Source organism: Camponotus vicinus, unplaced genomic scaffold (assembly GCF_025532165.1).
Source record: "Camponotus vicinus isolate PSW18456_S1 unplaced genomic scaffold, iyCamVici1.0 SCAF_11, whole genome shotgun sequence".
In the NCBI taxonomy this organism is placed as follows: domain Eukaryota; kingdom Metazoa; phylum Arthropoda; class Insecta; order Hymenoptera; family Formicidae; genus Camponotus; species Camponotus vicinus.
In genome coordinates, this window is record NW_028141947.1 from 15176980 (window position 1) to 15194877 (window position 17898).

The following is a 17898-nucleotide window of genomic DNA, read 5'->3' on the forward strand; positions in this document are numbered from 1 at the left end:
TACAGTACTAGTTATCATTCATTTAGATATTTCATCATTATATTTTCCTTAAATTTCAATTACAAGTAAATCTTTTTAACTTTAATAAACAATGCGTGATTAGTATAGACACGGTGTTTGTAAAAATAAAATATGTTCTAATTTTATATAGAAACACAGTGTTTTCTTTCAGAACCGAATTATACGAATTCAACATACAATTCTTTCGCGAATGATACAAATCACCTGGATAAGCGAGTCTCGATTTGGCCGATTGACATTGCTAGAAATTACGAGAAGGTTGACGGACGCAAAACAAACACGTTATCGAATACTCGAGCGAGTGCGGCAATGTGTGCGTTGCGCATGCGCGCGCGCAGACGGTCGAATGGTCTCGAAAAGAGCGGCAAACCAAATATAAACCGATGCTGCGGCTCTATTGCGCAGTTTGTTGCAATAATTCGCGCTCGAAGGATCTTGGAAGAATCGTGAACTTGACAGTGAATATTTTTATTGCGCAGTTTGACAAGTAATCTCGCGTAACGCTAATCGAACATCTGTATATCGTATTGAAGGACGCGAGTGACTTCTGGCAACAAAGTATACGTACGTACATACAACAGTGATTCGCCTTCTACAAATTCGTTGCATGAATTATTGCATCATGTATAATTATTTAACAATAGTACGGAATTGTGTGAATTAATTGAACTATTATGTTATTGTTATATTTATGCGATATTAGAATTATGGAATTGTTTTTTGATAAAAAAAGATTGCGCATTTATTGTAATAGTATATAATTTATATGAAGATTTTCAAGTTTCCTTCTCTTCATTTTTGAATGTTGATGTTATGTTGCGATTATTATTTGGATAATTCTTATATAAGACAGAGTAGATTTGCTTTTAATTATTTTATTTTTTCATGCTTTCTTATTTAAATTTTTATTACTTTCAAGATATTTATCATTTTTATTACGATTTGAAATTCTTAAAAACTTATCATATAACTTTGATTAACGTCAATGTGAAAGATTATTATGTAAATGTTATTTTTGAAGTTGTATATAATGTCTATATAAAATTATTTCAAAATTGTGGAGTCCTTTATACAACTATAAGATAAATATCAATATAGATATCTTGTTTGTTTGATTTTAAAGGTAGATAGTATATAATTATATTAGAAACATATTATATGTTGATATTTTTTATATTGTTCTAAGTGAAATTGTAATTTAAAAAGCAAATTTACTCTTTTTTTGTTTTCTAGATTTCTACTTATAGAATATCTATGTATTTATATATTCGTTATTATTTTACTATATTTCTACCATATGCCTAGAATATATGTTTTTTATATTCCTTATTATAAGTATATATTAATTATAATATAATAATAATAATTAAAAGTAATTTTTACATTATTTTTTTTCCTTATATATTAAAGCTTTTCAGAAATAATAATTTATATCCTTAATAGATGACAAAAATGACATATGCATTCAGACAAACATTAATCTAGTTTTAGGAAATTATGGCCCTGATACCGAGAGATGTATTCCGCAACTGGTGGGACGATATGGATCACTGGCATCGCGACGTGGAGGAGCACTTTCGGCAGCTGAGCTTGCGGCACAATGATCCATGGACATCGCCGTTTCCGTCGTTCCACGACACTTTCCGGCCTTGGCGTGACATGTTTGAAAACCTGGACCGTCAAGTAGGTGGCACGGCGACGGTCGAGCGCGACGAGGACAAGTACCAGGTGATCGTGGATGTGCAGCAGTTCACGCCGGAAGAGATCACCGTACGCACCGACGACAGATGCATCACCGTCGAGGGCAAACACAATCAGAGGAAGGACAGACACGGCTACGTCTCGCGCCAGTTCGTGCGCCGCTATGTGTTGCCCAAAGGCTACGATATCGGTCACGTGAAACCCAGCCTGTCGTCTGACGGTATCCTGACCATCACGGCTCCTAGATTGGCACTCCCGGCGCCGGGTGAACGAATCGTACCGATTCAACGAAGCTTCAAGCCGGCCATCAAGGCTGCGTAATGCGCTGATACGATCTTGGATAACGCAAAATTGTCCGGGCGTTTCAAGTCCTGTTTAAATATTATGTTTAAATATTCGAATCATGTTTAAAACTGATCAAATTTACTGAATTGTCTATTATCTATAGCAAATGATACGCGAAAAGAAACAGAGAATTGATTAAAATTGATCGGCATTTAGGATAATCAAATGTTTTGATAATCTTCAAATGTCCTTGCGACAAGTTTGCGTTATTCGATTTGCGAATCTATTGTTAGATACGTACGATCAATAGTGCATGTATCTCAACAGTAAATACCTGCTAATATACATTAATCTATGTATATGAAATATGTATATTAGAGCATTGTTATATGTATTATCAAGGACAAGTCAATCGTTATCAAGTCATATTCGATATTAATTTGACTCATAGTTTGATGATCGATCGCCTGAGAATTAGATTTTTACATCTGCGTGAGATTTTTAAGAGTAAAAATTAGCAAGTACATCAATTTGTCTTTATAAATGCAACCGTGAGTCATTTCTTCGCGCGTTTGAATGCCTGTGGCCATAATTGTAGAGAATTATACATAATCACTACCTGCAGTCGTTGCCAATTATTTTGTTGACAAGCTCTTGCAAATGCGATACTGATTGGATTGCAAATAACAGCATTGTTACGAAATTGCATAATGTTGCTAAATGTAACTCGGATTCGTTAGAGCCTATATTTGGCGATCAATTTCGATTCATGCCGTCAAGATTCGTTCTCAAAATGTATCAACTGCTATCGCTTATAAGGAGCTTGTTGTTATGTAATAATTGATGTAGTTTCTTTGTATTAACTTAATGATTCCTTAGAGTTCGTACTTATATGTTCAAACATCATTTACGTAACTATTCTTTTTAACAATGAATGCGAGTTATATAGAGTGTGTGCAGAATTATCGGTAAATCGATATCGATTACCTATCATTACTAGCCAAGAAGTAAAGTAGAAATATAAATGTAATATATTATGTAACGTATTTCATATATATTCGTATTTCGAATCAGTTGTGTTCAAGCGATTAAATGCATATTCCATGTTTAGTGTTAAAGATGATTGTACTTTTCATTTGCTTTTTATTTAATCTATGTAATTATAATTGTAATATAATATCTCACGCGCTAATGATATTTTTGCAATAAAGATTTCTTCTCAATTTATTCTTGAATATTATTATTTTTCCTTCTCTAAACATTTATTATTATTATATTTATTATTATATTTGACATATATCATAATTATAATATATTATTGTTTTTTTTTTAATAAAGATGATTTTTTTAAAGATACTATTTTTTAAATGCATATATAATTCTTACAAAGTGATCATTACTTATGCTTATACTATAATCGTATAAATTTTGCAAATACTTTTGTTTAATATTGGTGATTTAATTATGAAGAGCAATGCTTTAGGTTTAAACACGATTATGTTGTTGAATATTTATATCTTTTAACATACTAATGGAGCGCATAAAGATTTATACGCACGAGAGACATCGCAATAAATATTTCATCGCTTTAAACAAGTCATTACTGAATTTTCTATTGATCATGTGCGCATTTATGCAAAACACATTATATAAGAATGTATATGCATACAATTTTTATTCCTTTTGTTTTTGTATATGTTATAAAGTTTGCTTTAGACGATATAATTTGCACAAGAAACTTGTATTTATAATGTGATTTTTTTCTGTAAAAATCGCCATAAACTATTTTTTTTCTTAATCCAATATATATGTATGTCAGGCTATAGATATATAAGATTATAAATAACACACATTTCGTTCTGAATCATAGGTTATCTAAAATGGAATTAAAAATGTTTGATTATTATCTATGGCTTTCTTACGATGGTCCTCGATCTTCTTCGCTATCGGAGAATGGTATCTGATCGTCCTGATTTGATGGTGTCGATTCTTCTAAGATCGTTTCTTCTACGGGTATCAAACCCTTGACTTGTTCCTCTATCATCGGAATTTTTTCATCAATCAATTTCTCCACGTCTACCTTTCTCAATTCTAATTGTATGCGTCTCTTCAACGGACCTTCAATCGCATCCATGATCTGATACCTATGAAAATAAAGCAGCATAATTAAAAAATCAGAATTAGAAGTATAAAGAAGATTCAAAAGATAAAATACACATATACGAAGAAGTTTAATAAAATGTAAATAAAATATCAAGATAGATATTCAAGAAAAATTCAAAGAAACATTTTCATTTAGTCTTTAATGATGGATCGTTGCAATTATCATTAATATAGGTTTATTATTATATTATTATATTATTATATTATATAGGTAAGAATTTTGTAAAAAATAAAAATCCGAGAACTTTGTATTCTAATGTTAAATAAAAAGTTTAAATAGAAAACATGTATAACATTCCCGAATATTTATTGATGCCAGATTTCTTTTGTCAGAAAAGATATATTAAATACACATCTCCTAATATTTATTCTAATCTGTTCGAGATTAAAAAATCCAATTGCAGGCGTCGCCTTGAGATGTTGACGCACATTTTACAATAATGGTCATGGTCATTACAATTTACCTTAACAGGTTCGGCACTATATTGATGCCTGCCTCTATGAGATAATCGAACGTGCCTGCACCGTGGACCCTCGTCTGGATGTTGCCCAGCTCGAGCTCCAATTCCTCTAAGGTGGCGCGCTTCCGCGTGTCCAACGACTGGCTCAGTTTGATTTGTACTCGGAAGTACTGTATAATGAAGGACACAGTACCGGCGCGAGACAGGAAGCCGCCGATCACGCTCACTTCCCAGTGCGTCATGCCCTTTAGCTCCTGGGTGCCGACATCCAGAAGCGCATATACCTGCAGCAAAGTGTCATAGCGTATAAATCTCTTCACTTTGAAAATAAAAAACAAACCTACACGTCTACACACGTGCATGCCAAAATCTCAAACAAATCGTGTCTTTACGTAACGTTACGCAATAATTGCGTTGCGATTATGATAATGCGACTGCGTGTATGTCGTCTATACTTCAAAAAGATCCTTAGATAGAACTGATTTAAATTCGACTACAAATTTATTCACCTTTTTAATGTCATTTTCTTTAAAGCGAGATTCTTCTATAGCATACTTATTCTCGTGATATTTTTACACAGAACTGCTATATACTACTTTAAAACTTTTCAATTGAGATATTTTAGATAACTGTTACAGATTTTATCAAGCCATTTTAAAAGCCACACTCACAATTCCGTTTTCCAAGGTAATTGTTATGTTGCCCATGCGATAGAAACTGGCCAGACCGGTGATCCAGGTATGTGACGAGGTCACAGTGAATATACCGGCGATCTGGCTGTAATCTTTTAATTTGTATGGATCGTAACCCATTTGAGAAACTTGCTTACGAGCTTCCGCCACTGCCATGTCGAAAGGTGAAATCGAATTCGGGAAATACTGCGGTAATTGTGATATATGCTTATTCACTTCACCCCTGAAACATATCAACTTCATTAAAAAAAGTGCTTCGAATAAGAATTAACAAACTAAAGAATTTAATATATATTATACATTATTTGATAAGAACAAAAAAGAAATAGAGAAATAAAGAAAGAAATATACTTGTTCTATTAAATGAAATTTTATGAAATATATTATACATAAGATTTATATATAATATTTGTTTAATAGATGGTAAAACATCACAAAATTTAAATAAAAAGAATGACGTGTCCGATCCAAATTAATATTTTCTTCAGTATCAATATTCAGTTACTATTTTGTATCTGATCACTGTTACTCATGTGTATAACATGTATATAACATTTTCTTACTGTTATTTTTAATCAGTTTTCATTTATTTTATTACTTTTCGGCGTAAAGGAAATATTCGCCCAGGAATTCAAGGATATTATACCTCACGTTTGTGTTAACTTCTTTTAATATGAATGGCTTGATGCTGTCAAAAAGGAAAGAGCCGACAGAATTGATGACGCCTTGGAAGACCGAGCCGAAGAATCCCAGATTCTTGAAATCTAAATCGATCTTGTCAAAGGTCAGATCCATGTCGATGTTCTCGGCCTTTAATTTACCGTCGGTGGCCACTTCCAGCCTAGCGAGACCCTCCACATTTACGCCGGTGAGTTTCGATGTAAAATTGCCGGTCGATCTTGACAGCCACGATGACAGTGTGTACAATCCGCGAATGTCAAGATTATCGATCCTCACTACGACGGACACCTCAAAAATACATTTGCCTTTCATATTCATCATGGAAAACCCGAAATTGAAGAGATTTCCGCAAACAAAAAAGTATAAATAATATAAATATGTGATAATATTCATAAAAAGTAATTTAAATGTATTGTACAAAAATAGCATATATAAGATGTTTCCGAATCGTTATACATATATATATTTTTTAATAGCAAATTTTGTAGCCAATCTGAGTGGATTTTTCCTTAGCCGAAAAGAAGTCAATATTTTTTTGCAAGTTTTACTCTCTTGATACTTTAATAAGTTTCAAATTAAAATTTTATAAAAATAAAGTCTAAATAAGTACAATATATTAAATAAGAAAAAGAAAAAATTTTTTAATCTAGAAAGAAACATGTATCTGATAAAAAAATATTAGAATAAAAATATCATCGTATTAAATTCAAAATCTTGTTTAATTTTTTATATCTCTTTTCTTTTGACAATCTTTCAATTTACCTGCATACGAGCCAGCTCCGATTCTACATGCTCGATACGGAATTTGGATAATCCGTAAACGTTGACTTGCTTAAAATTCATAGTGTTCATGGAAAAGGAATGCTTCATATCCGGCACGGACATCGGATCCGGTATCGGTGCGCCCGGAAGCCCGACCGGATCATCTTGCTGATAATGCTTGAGGATCGCACGAATCTGATCCCCGAGGCGTTGCTCGCCTGCTGCAATCTGAGCTGCCTTACTTTTGTCTAGAATAAACCATACATCATCTCCTTCTTAATTAATAATTCTAATATAATGTCTTTTAATAATAACATTAAATGATAAATAAATATGAAGAAAAAGTATAATATTAAAGCTATATATAATCTTAATAATATAAAATTTTTAGTTTAAAAAATTATCATCTTAAAATATTCAAGTTCAAATTAGCTTATTGGATTCAATTAACGAAATTTTGAAAACGATATCTTACAATGATTTATGCTATGATTGCCTCTTGAACTGTACATTATATTGCGTAAAAAGAATGATTTGCATGAAAAATAATGTGGCGACTGTTTGTCGTGCTTATCAAACGATTAATAACATCAATCGTTCTTTTATTTATTGTTTATATGATGAAAATTAGTTTCTCAAAGTTGAGTTTTTCAGATACAATTTTAAATTAGAAGAAAAAAAATACAAGTACACATAACATTCAATTCGATTAAGAAAATATTGAAGAAATTTACAAAAAATATAAAATTGGTTGTATTTATATAGAGTTAAGGAGAATCGACAATTTTAATTACAAAAAGCACATGTTTCTCCCACGTGATCTTTGTAATTTGACTGAATCACATTTAAATATAAGTATATAGACTTGTTAGATAAGTATATAGACTTAATTACAAAACAATTCGTTGAAATTATATCATTAAATCATACCATTTATCGAAGATGAGATATCGTTCAGTTTTTTCGACTCATCACCCGCACACAAGCTACACAGGAAGCAGCACACCATGAAGAGAATCGCTGCTCGCATTTCCGATTGAATCGAACGCAACTCGCACCACATATCACTTTTATTTTTATCAATCACTAGATTAATTATTAATTAATTTTAATTTTAGCACATACACACATATGCTTTGCGTTGTTAAGTGTTTCTGACACTGTGATCTTCCTCTGGCTCCCGAGAAAGATGCTTATCAATGACGACGACGTGTGGCATAGGGCTCGGACGACTATAGAGGAGTGTATGCACGCGTTCGACTGATACGCGAGTGAATTTAGTGGAATGATATCTCTCTGACAGGTCATTGAGGGCGAGGGTCAATCGCTTTATCTCCATCCGTGCCCCTTCCCTCGCTACCCTTATGCGTTGCTTCTCTTTTTATCCGCTTCTTTCTCTATTACATTCATCCGATTATCATCTCTCGCTTTAATGGCATTGACGGTGCTGATCGATTATGTGAAAATGCAATCCCCTGATCGATGATAAAGAACCATAGAGAAAGTTGCATTTCCGATTCAACAATGGCCGCATCTTTTTTATTCTCAAAACTATATCTGTAAGCATATAGGACTTAAAATTATGTTTTTTGATTTTTATATACTTTTTTTAAACCGTTCTACTGTCACTCATTCGACTGCCTGTCATTTTTTAAAAATTCTTAAAAAATAAATAAATTATATATATGATACCCAGACAGCACACATGTCCAAAAGACATCTAAAAGACGACTTAAAGACGTCTAAAAGACTTTAAGACGTCTTTAAGACATCTTTTGGCCTTTTTGTGCTGTCTGGGATATATAATTATATATACAATATAATTATATATCATTTAATTTAAAAAGTGAAATTTTAAAAAATTAACTTTATATTGAAATCATAAATAAAATTCAGAAAGAGTTAATTTAGCAAGAAGTAGTGATTCAAATATAGCAAAAATATGTACAAGAAAATAAAAAAAAAGAAATATTAATCTAGTGTTGAAAAAATGAAACAGATAGTTTTACTATAATTTTTCTGTATACGTCCTTTTAAAAGTAATACACACACACACACACACGCACACGCACACACACACACACACACACACATATATATATATATATATAAACATAAATCAAGAGACTCGCATTGTTTTTAAATTAATCGGTTCAGTCACAGATCAATCGGTTTGCGCATCCGGTTTGTTCCCAACCTTAATATCGTTTCCGTTGCTAAATAAATTTCCGTTGTATCGTCATCGCAATTGAAATACGTAATCTGCGTATAAAATCTGCTAATTGTAATTATTTCAAGAGTAATTATGTAATGTAGAAGAGAAATATCAGGACCGACAGATCTTATATACCGGCGTATCATTGTTCAACAATTAATTAAATTGTTGTACTTTATTAGATTTGATACTTGATTTGTTTATTAATTAGTTTACTCATTTGTTTACGAGTTTGCTGCTCACTTATATATTAAATATTAAATCAATTCATTTCGTTCTTGTTTTCGTTTCTCGTAAAATGTGAAAGAGAGAATTCCTTTTCTCTAATTTTTTTTTTAGAGAATTATGTAATCTGTTGGTGATGAGACGCTCTTTTTTAAAAATATTATGTTATTTTATTGTATTTGTATGTGAATCTCTAAATTTGGTTCATTTTCGTATTCATTGTTCCTTTCTTATTAATTGTTGCGATTAATTGTTCAAAAGCTTAAAATAATATTATCAATATCGATATAATCTCATCTGAAAGAAAAAGCACATATACAGTCTCTCTATTAAATATAAATTTTATTTCAAACTTTCAGTATAAAAGATTAGAGCTTAATATAAAATAATATATATATAATTATATATATAATTAGTCTCTTTCTCAATATTTTTCTATTTCTCGATTATCTTATTGTTAGAATTAAAGTTAAAATTTTGAGTGGAGTGTTAAATCGAAATATCGAGATAATCTAAATGTATCGAAATAATATCGCAATAATTAGATTGGTTGCTAGTGTGCATTAACTGTCCTTATAGTATATGTAATATAATGCAAATCTAACACACACACACATATATTTGTTAATCGCAAAAATAAACTCGTATGATAAAAGTAAATTTTACCTCTGTAACATTTTTCTGAAGATGCTTGTTGAAAATATTACATCGCATATCACGCTCTGGTGTCATCTTATAACACGCAGAACTGAAGGCTGTCCTCCGTTTAATATTATTTTCGCTTCAAAGTATAAATATTCGATGAACCCATCAAAGTGAAGAATCTTCGAAACGAAAATAGCGTCGAGTATTGCACATGAATGTATCAGAAGATGCGTTCAGAAATCCTACTAATAGGATAAAGCAGCTTTTAATTGACCAATCAGGACAGAGAAATCTTTGTGTCCTGATTGGTCAATTAAAAGATATTCTATTCTACGAATAGGATTTTCGAACACACTATAGATAGCAAGAATTGGCGGGATATTTAAATCAACATATGTATATGTATATATATGTAAATATATAAAATATAAAATAAAATAATAAAATAAAATAAAATTGATGAAATAAATAAAAACAACTATCTTCCAATCTCCGATCTTCGATGCATCTTTTGTTTGCGATCACATGCTTTTTTCGAAAACAAGGTGACTGGAGATCTGTTCATGACGTATGCATAGTCACGTGGCGTGCGGTTTTGCAGTTGCGTTTATTTATAGATAGCGAGTGTAATTGAGCAAGTTGTGTATGTGCATAAGTATAGATACCTAATACTATCGCGTTCCTGCAGGCGTGCGACTAATTCTTGCATGACAGAAGCGAGAAGGATATTTGAAATATATGTATGACAAAATACTCTCCGTGTTATGGCGTTTTCATGCCTGCGAGTTATGTTGTGATTCTGGAACAAGCACCTTCTCGTATACTCTGAAGGCCAGTTTGAATGTTAATTCCGTAAGAAGGAGATGCCCGGGGATACTACTTTAGTTCCTTGACATTCTCTTACGATTCATAATTAACGAAACACGAAAATTATGTCGAAACCCGATGTACCGAAATTTGTTATAGCGCTTTTTTCCTTCAAAGGGAAGAATAACGATGAGGTATGTAAAAGAAAAAAAATGCCTCTCATTGAACGATGCTTGAGAAAATATCGCACGATATCGGAGCAATATATATAGTAGTTTCCAAAAATACGTTTTTTTTTTAATTACAATATTCTCATTTTTTTAGTTGTGTTTTAAAAAGGGAGATATAATAACAATAACTCAAGTAGATGACGAAGGCTGGTCGGAAGGCACATTACACGATAAAACTGGTTGGTTTCCCTCAAATTATGTCAAAGAATATAGAATTCCAGGTACAGGAAATTTTTTAAACATATTTAAATTTGAATGTTTTAAATAATATTATTATGCATAATTTATTTGGTTTCAATTTTAATATTAATTCTAACATATAATTTTAATATTATCAATTTAATAACATGTTACATACTATATTGATAAATAAATATGTATATAGATGGTGGTCATACATCAATCAAAACATCTCCAGAAAGGAGCCCACAGGAATCACCTGCCCATCAGAAACTTAATCGTGACATAGTATTGAAGGATATTGTAGATTCTGAGAGAGTAAATGTAGCAGAACTGCAAGGTTTGGTGAATAACTTTTTGCAACCTCTTGAAGCATCAAACATGTAAGTTACATAATAAATCACAAAGAAAAAAATATATATTTTATATATTATAAAAATATATCTCTCTTATATACTATGAAAACTTATATTACAATTATATGTATATATTTATACAGACTGAAGAAAGATGAATATAAGCAGCTACTTGGTAATATACATGAAATCTTGGAAACTCATCATAGTTTATTGGCAAATTTAGAAGCAACCATTTTACAAGGACTCTCTGCAAGAGTAGGGAATCTTTTCCTAACTATTGCACCAAGGCTAAAATCTATTCATACTACATATTGTAATAATCATCCACAAGCTGTTTGTATACTAGATAGATACAGGTAGCTACTGAGAAAGATATAAGATTACTTTATTAAAACTATATTTTTATAATAATCAAATGTATTTGATTATGTATTTTATTATAATTAATATATCATATTTTAGAGATGAATTAAATGAATTTATGGAGCGTAGTGGAGCAATATCACCTGGCATATTGGTATTAACCACTGGCCTTAGTAAACCATTCCGAAGATTGGACAAGTACTCTGCTATGCTTCAGGAATTAGAAAGATATACTGAAAAGAATCATCCTGATAGAGGAGATACTCAACGTAGTATAGCAGTGTATAGAGAAATCACAGTATGATCTCAATGATATATAATTTCAATCTGTATTTACAAAACAATTGTTATTAAAATGTATTTAAAATTGCATTTAAATTTACTCATAATATGATCTGTTTTTATTATTAGGATCATTGTGCTTCCATACGTAAACAGCGTGAGTTGGCACTTCAAATATTAACTAGTGGAATTAAAGGATGGGAAGGTGAAGAATTAAGTTCGTTAGGCGAGATTATTCATGTTGGATCTGTAACTCTAGCAACTGTAGATCGCAGAGATAGATACTTTGTTTTGTTTCCCACTACGCTGTTAGTTCTTAGTACCAGCCCCAGAATGAGTTCCTTCATTTATGAGGTATATATTTGGAATATATTTTTATTATGCTAATAATTTAATAGTACAATGATCTTATTTTGTGTATTGCAATTATATGTACAGGGAAAACTTCCATTAACTGGTATTAATGTAACTGGAATTGAAGATACAGATGAAATAAGAAATGCTCTTGAGATTACTGGTATGATTATTGTTATTTTTTGTGTACCATAATTCTATCTTATAACAAGCACAATAAATATGCATTTTGTAATTTAGAAAATAATAATGACGATCTGTTTATATATTATATGTATAGCTACATCTATTTTTTTAAATTACAAAATGACTAGTTATTTCCTAAAACAGTGATTTATATAAATAATATAATATGTAAATTTTAAGGGCCAATGATTGAGAGTATTGTCGTGTTGTGTGCCACAAGGGAAGAAAGGCAGCGTTGGATTGATCTCTTGATTCAGGAACAAGGCACTAATAGTCTCTTGAAATCGCCAACAGTGTCTCGTGTGAGTTGTCATCATCCTCCGTACGCGCGACTCTCGAGATACTTTGCGAAGCTCGTGAGGAGAAAAGTTATATATCCTGAATTAATGAAAAAGTTGTTATATATGCAATATGTTTTGAAGCCAGATTTGAGTGATGTAAAAATGAGAAAATGCAATGTGACCTATATTATTTTAACTGCTCGTAGTAGTGAAGAGTCAAACACATCCATTGAAAGTAACATACAAGAGGAGCCACGAATATTGCGTAAATCCTCGTTAATATTAGACGTTAGATATGCGATAGATAATACTGATCTTAGTATGGTGGGGCTCGCGAACACTTCCTCACTCACGAATTTCGCATCGAGAGTCGATCGTTCTACCTTCGAAACTAGTAAAAGTTTACCGGCCGATGCCACAATGAGTCACGTCCTGCCACTCGCGTCAAGCAAATCCTATACGTCGAAGTTTCATACACATTGTAACGAATTTTGTCGAGAACATTTGGAAATTCCACAAGACCAAGAGCACAGCGGTCTAACGATGAATTATTCGAAAACGATCGAACTCTATCCGAAGATGTCGGAGATTCAATATTCGACATCCACCGAGAAAAATAGCATAAAAAAAGAAACGTGCGCAAACACTAGTTTACAATCATCGGATTCGGGAATGGCCGAGAGTTATCGCCTAAATTCGTCTGAAATTAATTCCTGTTACAAGTCGTATGCATCTAGTCATACCAAATATACAGATCCTGTAAGAACGTCTCACAGCGAAAGCGATAATGATGAAAATAAATTTGAGCACCAGTGTATTTGCACCTCGCCGTTTGGCTCTACACCTCGAGATAGTGCCCATTCTCTGGCTTCGTCCAAAAATATTGATAAATGTACAAGTCTTGCAAAACCTAGCGATAGCGATGTGAATAACGATTCGAATAATAGCGAGAAAAAAATTCAAGAAATCTCTCTGCTAACTCACCCCCTGATAAATTATGGAAATGTACAAGGAAGGAGATATACGCAACCGATACCGTACGCACATCAATGTGTAATTAAAAAAGTCGGGAGACATGTAGTTCGTCCAATACAGCCGATTATGGAAGAATGTGAACCAACTAATCAAGTGTATTCATCTGGACTGTATGCTCATTGGTGGCTCAAGAAACCTATTCCAATATTTGGATATACAGAACAAGGCAAGCTTCCATGGCATGGCTGTTTCTTTGATCATTTCAGTTTTTTAACAATTGCTGGCGTTTTTACTAATTATCATTTTTCATCGAAAATAGTATGCCCTTATTTCACAGCCATGTTGTGTGAAGTAAGCTTTTGCTTTACTAACACAATATATGTTATAGGATAACTTTGAGAAACATTACAAGTTTCTCTGCACATACCTTTATTTTATCATATTTGCATCATTCATTTTGTGAAAAATTCTATTGATTTTTATTAGACACAGCTTTGGCTTCTAGGTAGGGCGTGCACTCTAAATTGATACAATTATGTTTTATAACTTCAAAATAATTTCTTATCAAAAATAGGATCGCAATAGAATAAAAAATTCTGTAATAAAAAATATATTTATATATATGTTATACATATAATTATATTGTTATATATGTAACATATATAAAAATTATAAGATGTGAGAGAAACACCTTAATAGATAAAGTTTTAAACTATGCATGCATACAAATAATAGAAATATTTCTCATTATATGTTAATGATATTCTTGAAATAAAATAAATGATATTGTATATTGTAGCAAGTGAACAACCAGTTGAACGGGAAGCATCAACGGCCGATAATGGAGCATTGCACGTCTCCAGGAATTAAGACACCTTGGAGTCTTGCATCATTAAGACCTGCTCCTCCCTTATATTCTCTTAAGAGCTTTGGAAAAATAGATACTACTACAGATACATCACGTCTACAACGATCATGCAGTAAGATTTATCTGTATTAAATTGTATTGAAGTATTAAGTTTTTTTAAATCATTTATTGTATGTTTTACATCATAGACGAGCGACAGTTTGAAGAAGATGCAATCATACTGAAAGTAATAGAGAGTTATTGTCTTTCTGTCAATGCTAGATTTACTGTACATTCTGGAGAATCTAATTGTAAGTGATGACTAATCTAAAAGAGAGATAAATATTAACGATTTGTTTATAAACTTTTCAAGATATTTTATATATCATGAAAAAATTATACTTTTTTTCAGCAATGTTAGATTATGATTCACAAAAATCACGCGATAGGACATCATATGCACATAATAAAGGCAATTGGGAATCTTGTAATGATAGGTATGTATAAAAAAATCAATATTTGGAAAAAAATACTCGTTTTGTCCTCTATTGCAATAAATATACTCAAATATATTCAAATGGTAATTTCTGCAGAAGCCAAACGTTGCTTATTTAAACTTATTCTTAAAAACACTTTGTTATTATATTATTGTTGTGATTTGATTAATTCAAAAAGAATTGAAACTCAGAAATTCACAACAATAGTATATCAGTGTAATGTTAATACTATATATTAATATTAATATATGCTTTATACACAGGACATTATCTGAAACGGTTAAAACCTTGAAAAATCAAATGACGGACTTGCAATCACAAATGTCATTACTAACAAAGCAATTAGATGAAGAGAGAAGATCACGACTTTCATTAGCTGCTACAGTAAAACGTAGCATGGGAGTTATAGATGGATAAAGATGTCAATATCAAATCATGAGAGAGAGAGAGAGAGAAAGATAGTGAGAGTGAGTGAGAGAAAAAGAGTGTTCCAAAATAAATTGTTCATAATGTTCATATTTTATATGTATAAGTTAATTATAAAACGCATTATATATATTGCGCATTGTTGGAATGTTTTCATAAAGTTTACTATTTGTTACACACACATATGTGCGCGCCTAACACACACACACACATACACATACATATATATATGCATATATTTTTATGATAAGTATTATAAGAGACAGACAATATATAAAGAAGTTATTTATGTATTTTTTTAGTATGTTATACACTTAGTAATAAAAGAAATACTCAGAAAATATATGTATTGTTATAAAACTCATTGATTTTTTAAAATTAGATTTACATTATAAAATATTAGCATTATACAATTTGACTAGTGAAAATGATACAAATATGTGTATAATGACAAATATAAATAAGATAATATATAAGAGATTTTATTTAATAATAATATTTAAGTTTATTCAAATAACTTGTATTTAAAAGATTTGCCACATACATGAATTATATTAATGTTATTCATATTTACAGTTTGACATTTCACATTCACGAAGAAAATTACACACTCATCGTAACTTATTTTTTATACGCTCCAGTTCATTAACTCTACTTCGTGCATGCTCCAATCTATGCCATGCCATTTGTAATACTTTCTGACTTGCGTATCCAGAACCTTCATGCGGTTGACCTATGAGATACATTATTACAGACATGTTAAAAATATAAATATATCGAAGAGTATTTGGTATTGTGAAACAAGATATACATTCTGTACCTGTAGAAACTTGGGTAAGATAATTAATTTGCTCGCTCAATTTAGACTCCAACTGTCCTAGTGTTTTTAAAAATTGATGCGTCTGCGACTCTGCTTGCTTTAAGCTTGATTTCTCCTTACTCAGTTCCATACAGGCTTGTCCTGTATATATATTTTTATCGCTTAGTACATTTTGTACATCAAATATATAATTAGTTTTGTTTTATTTCTATAATTGTTTGCTTTGTACATATGTCTCTTTGTATCTATGTGTATTTTGATATACAAGAAAGTCGTATTAAATGAGAAAAAAATAAAAGCTATTAATAAGACTGTAATTACCTGCACTTTGTAAACATATTATAATATCCTTCTCGATAGTCTCCAAAATCTGAATTCTTTCCATCGGCGGTGTCATTGCGTCTTTTATTCGTAATTACACTTATTTTTGAATTTAGAGTACCTATAAAAATCCGTTTTAAGATTCAATAAATTTCATTCATATCTCAATCCTAATTTATTCCTAATCAGTGCAAAGATCGAAAAATATAAACAAGACTTACGATAGGTTAGAGTGCCTTTCTTTCGATGAAAGAGACATCTGGCTGACGGAAAATCGATTGTATCTCGCGCTCGACTCCCATTGGTTCGCTGCTTCGATACTATCGATACTATCGCGAGACGATATTGCGATTCTCGAAATATTGAAATAACTGTTGTATCGCGTCGCTTGCGGAGTCGGAGTCGTATCTCCGGCGATTTTTCGCGATTATTACAGTTTAAAAGTGAATTTCGAGTGCGAAAAATATCGAAAGACGAAGCGAATACGCGTCTCAACGTGAATATATCGTAAATATACCGTGCACGATATCCAATATACGCCAATATCGCGATTTCGGAAGTATCGGTAATTGCGTTGTGTGTATAAGTGCTCGAGTTCGGTGAAAAACCAACGTATTTCGCGTTATTTTCCGACCGAAATGCAATTTGTCGAGATAAAAACTGTTGAAAATGTTCATTCTAACGCGAATATACCATGTGCAATACAATGTTATATATTAATATCTTGATTTTGAAAGTAACAGCGTTTCTGTGCGTGTGTATGTGTATGTGTTGGAACTCGATCAGAGACTCCTGCATATTTCATCTTGTTTTTTCACCGAACTATGTTTCATCGGAGCAAAAATGCAGTTAATTGCGGAATTATCGTTGGGTATGTACATATATATATATGCATGTGTTTCATAAAATTGAAGAGAGAAAGAAAGAGAGAGAGGGAGAGAGAAAGAGAAGGTGAGAGAGAGGGGGAAAGAGAGAGGGAGAGAGAATATCTAATTTCAATCGTTCAAAGATATTCTCTTTCTAAAATTTACAATCATTTAAATTCTTATAAAATCAATTCTTAAAAAATCAATTTTACTATTTATTTTAATTATATTATTTATTATTAATTATATCATT

The 17898-nt window shown here is 31.5% G+C and overlaps 4 protein-coding genes across 9 annotated transcripts; 2 read left to right on the forward strand and 2 right to left on the reverse strand.

Moving 5' to 3' along the window:
* Positions 1-17: 17 nt before the first annotated feature.
* Positions 18-10060, reverse strand: LOC145962308 (uncharacterized). Of its 3 annotated transcripts, none has more exons than XM_083083284.1 (8): positions 9873-10060; positions 8964-9503; positions 7697-8323; positions 6767-7014; positions 5970-6292; positions 5303-5546; positions 4635-4915; positions 18-4151 (listed from the first exon to the last, which is right to left on the reverse strand). In XM_083083284.1, the coding sequence occupies exons 3-8, from the start codon at positions 7827-7829 to the stop codon at positions 3926-3928; spliced, it is 1455 nt and encodes a 484-aa protein (XP_082939410.1). In that variant the 5' UTR covers positions 7830-8323; positions 8964-9503; positions 9873-10060; the 3' UTR covers positions 18-3925. The 3 variants fall into 3 exon arrangements, with proteins under 3 accessions (XP_082939410.1, XP_082939408.1, XP_082939407.1); XM_083083282.1 differs by having other exon boundaries at positions 8899-9503; XM_083083281.1 differs by lacking the exon at positions 8964-9503.
* On the forward strand, positions 147-3234 carry LOC145962309 (protein lethal(2)essential for life). Its single transcript, XM_083083285.1, has 2 exons — positions 147-585; positions 1507-3234. The coding sequence occupies exon 2, from the start codon at positions 1519-1521 to the stop codon at positions 2041-2043; it is 525 nt and encodes a 174-aa protein (XP_082939411.1). The 5' UTR covers positions 147-585; positions 1507-1518; the 3' UTR covers positions 2044-3234.
* Positions 10061-10412: 352 nt separating the features above from the next.
* Rtgef (Rho-type guanine nucleotide exchange factor) lies at positions 10413-16118 on the forward strand. 4 transcript variants are annotated; one of them, XM_083081705.1, is made up of 12 exons: positions 10425-10852; positions 10983-11109; positions 11274-11451; positions 11568-11783; positions 11890-12088; positions 12202-12426; positions 12505-12589; positions 12793-12914; positions 14668-14848; positions 14925-15026; positions 15128-15212; positions 15476-16118. In XM_083081705.1, the coding sequence occupies exons 1-12, from the start codon at positions 10784-10786 to the stop codon at positions 15627-15629; spliced, it is 1743 nt and encodes a 580-aa protein (XP_082937831.1). In that variant the 5' UTR covers positions 10425-10783; the 3' UTR covers positions 15630-16118. The 4 variants fall into 4 exon arrangements, 2 of the variants coding, with proteins under 2 accessions (XP_082937831.1, XP_082937832.1); XM_083081706.1 differs by having other exon boundaries at positions 10426-10852; positions 12511-12589; XR_014435645.1 differs by lacking the exons at positions 15128-15212; positions 15476-16118 and having other exon boundaries at positions 10413-10852; positions 12793-14094.
* A 24-nt stretch (positions 16119-16142) lies between these two features.
* Med11 (mediator complex subunit 11) lies at positions 16143-16994 on the reverse strand. Its single transcript, XM_083081707.1, has 3 exons — positions 16780-16994; positions 16459-16599; positions 16143-16371 (listed from the first exon to the last, which is right to left on the reverse strand). The coding sequence occupies exons 1-3, from the start codon at positions 16853-16855 to the stop codon at positions 16250-16252; spliced, it is 339 nt and encodes a 112-aa protein (XP_082937833.1). The 5' UTR covers positions 16856-16994; the 3' UTR covers positions 16143-16249.
* Between the last annotated feature and the right edge of the window lie 904 nt (positions 16995-17898).

Bases quoted from the DNA above. Each gene is read 5' to 3' on its own strand.
- LOC145962309 (XM_083083285.1), top strand. From the start codon at position 1,519: ATGGCCCTGATACCGAGAGATGTATTCCGCAACTGGTGGGACGATATG.
- LOC145962308 (XM_083083281.1), bottom strand. From the start codon at position 7,829: ATGTGGTGCGAGTTGCGTTCGATTCAATCGGAAATGCGAGCAGCGATT. The intron at 6,293-6,766 runs GTAAATTGAAAG...TGTATTTTTGAG, and splicing joins CGGAGCTGGCTCGTATGCAG to GTGTCCGTCGTAGTGAGGAT. The intron at 4,152-4,634 runs GTAAATTGTAAT...TTATTTTCATAG, and splicing joins ATAGTGCCGAACCTGTTAAG to GTATCAGATCATGGATGCGA.
- Rtgef (XM_083081705.1), top strand. From the start codon at position 10,784: ATGTCGAAACCCGATGTACCGAAATTTGTTATAGCGCTTTTTTCCTTC. The intron at 11,110-11,273 runs GTACAGGAAATT...ATATGTATATAG, and splicing joins CAAAGAATATAGAATTCCAG to ATGGTGGTCATACATCAATC. The intron at 12,089-12,201 runs GTATGATCTCAA...TTTTATTATTAG, and splicing joins CAGTGTATAGAGAAATCACA to GATCATTGTGCTTCCATACG.
- Med11 (XM_083081707.1), bottom strand. From the start codon at position 16,855: ATGACACCGCCGATGGAAAGAATTCAGATTTTGGAGACTATCGAGAAG. The intron at 16,600-16,779 runs GTAATTACAGTC...ATATATATACAG, and splicing joins AATATGTTTACAAAGTGCAG to GACAAGCCTGTATGGAACTG. The intron at 16,372-16,458 runs GTACAGAATGTA...TGTATCTCATAG, and splicing joins TCTTACCCAAGTTTCTACAG to GTCAACCGCATGAAGGTTCT.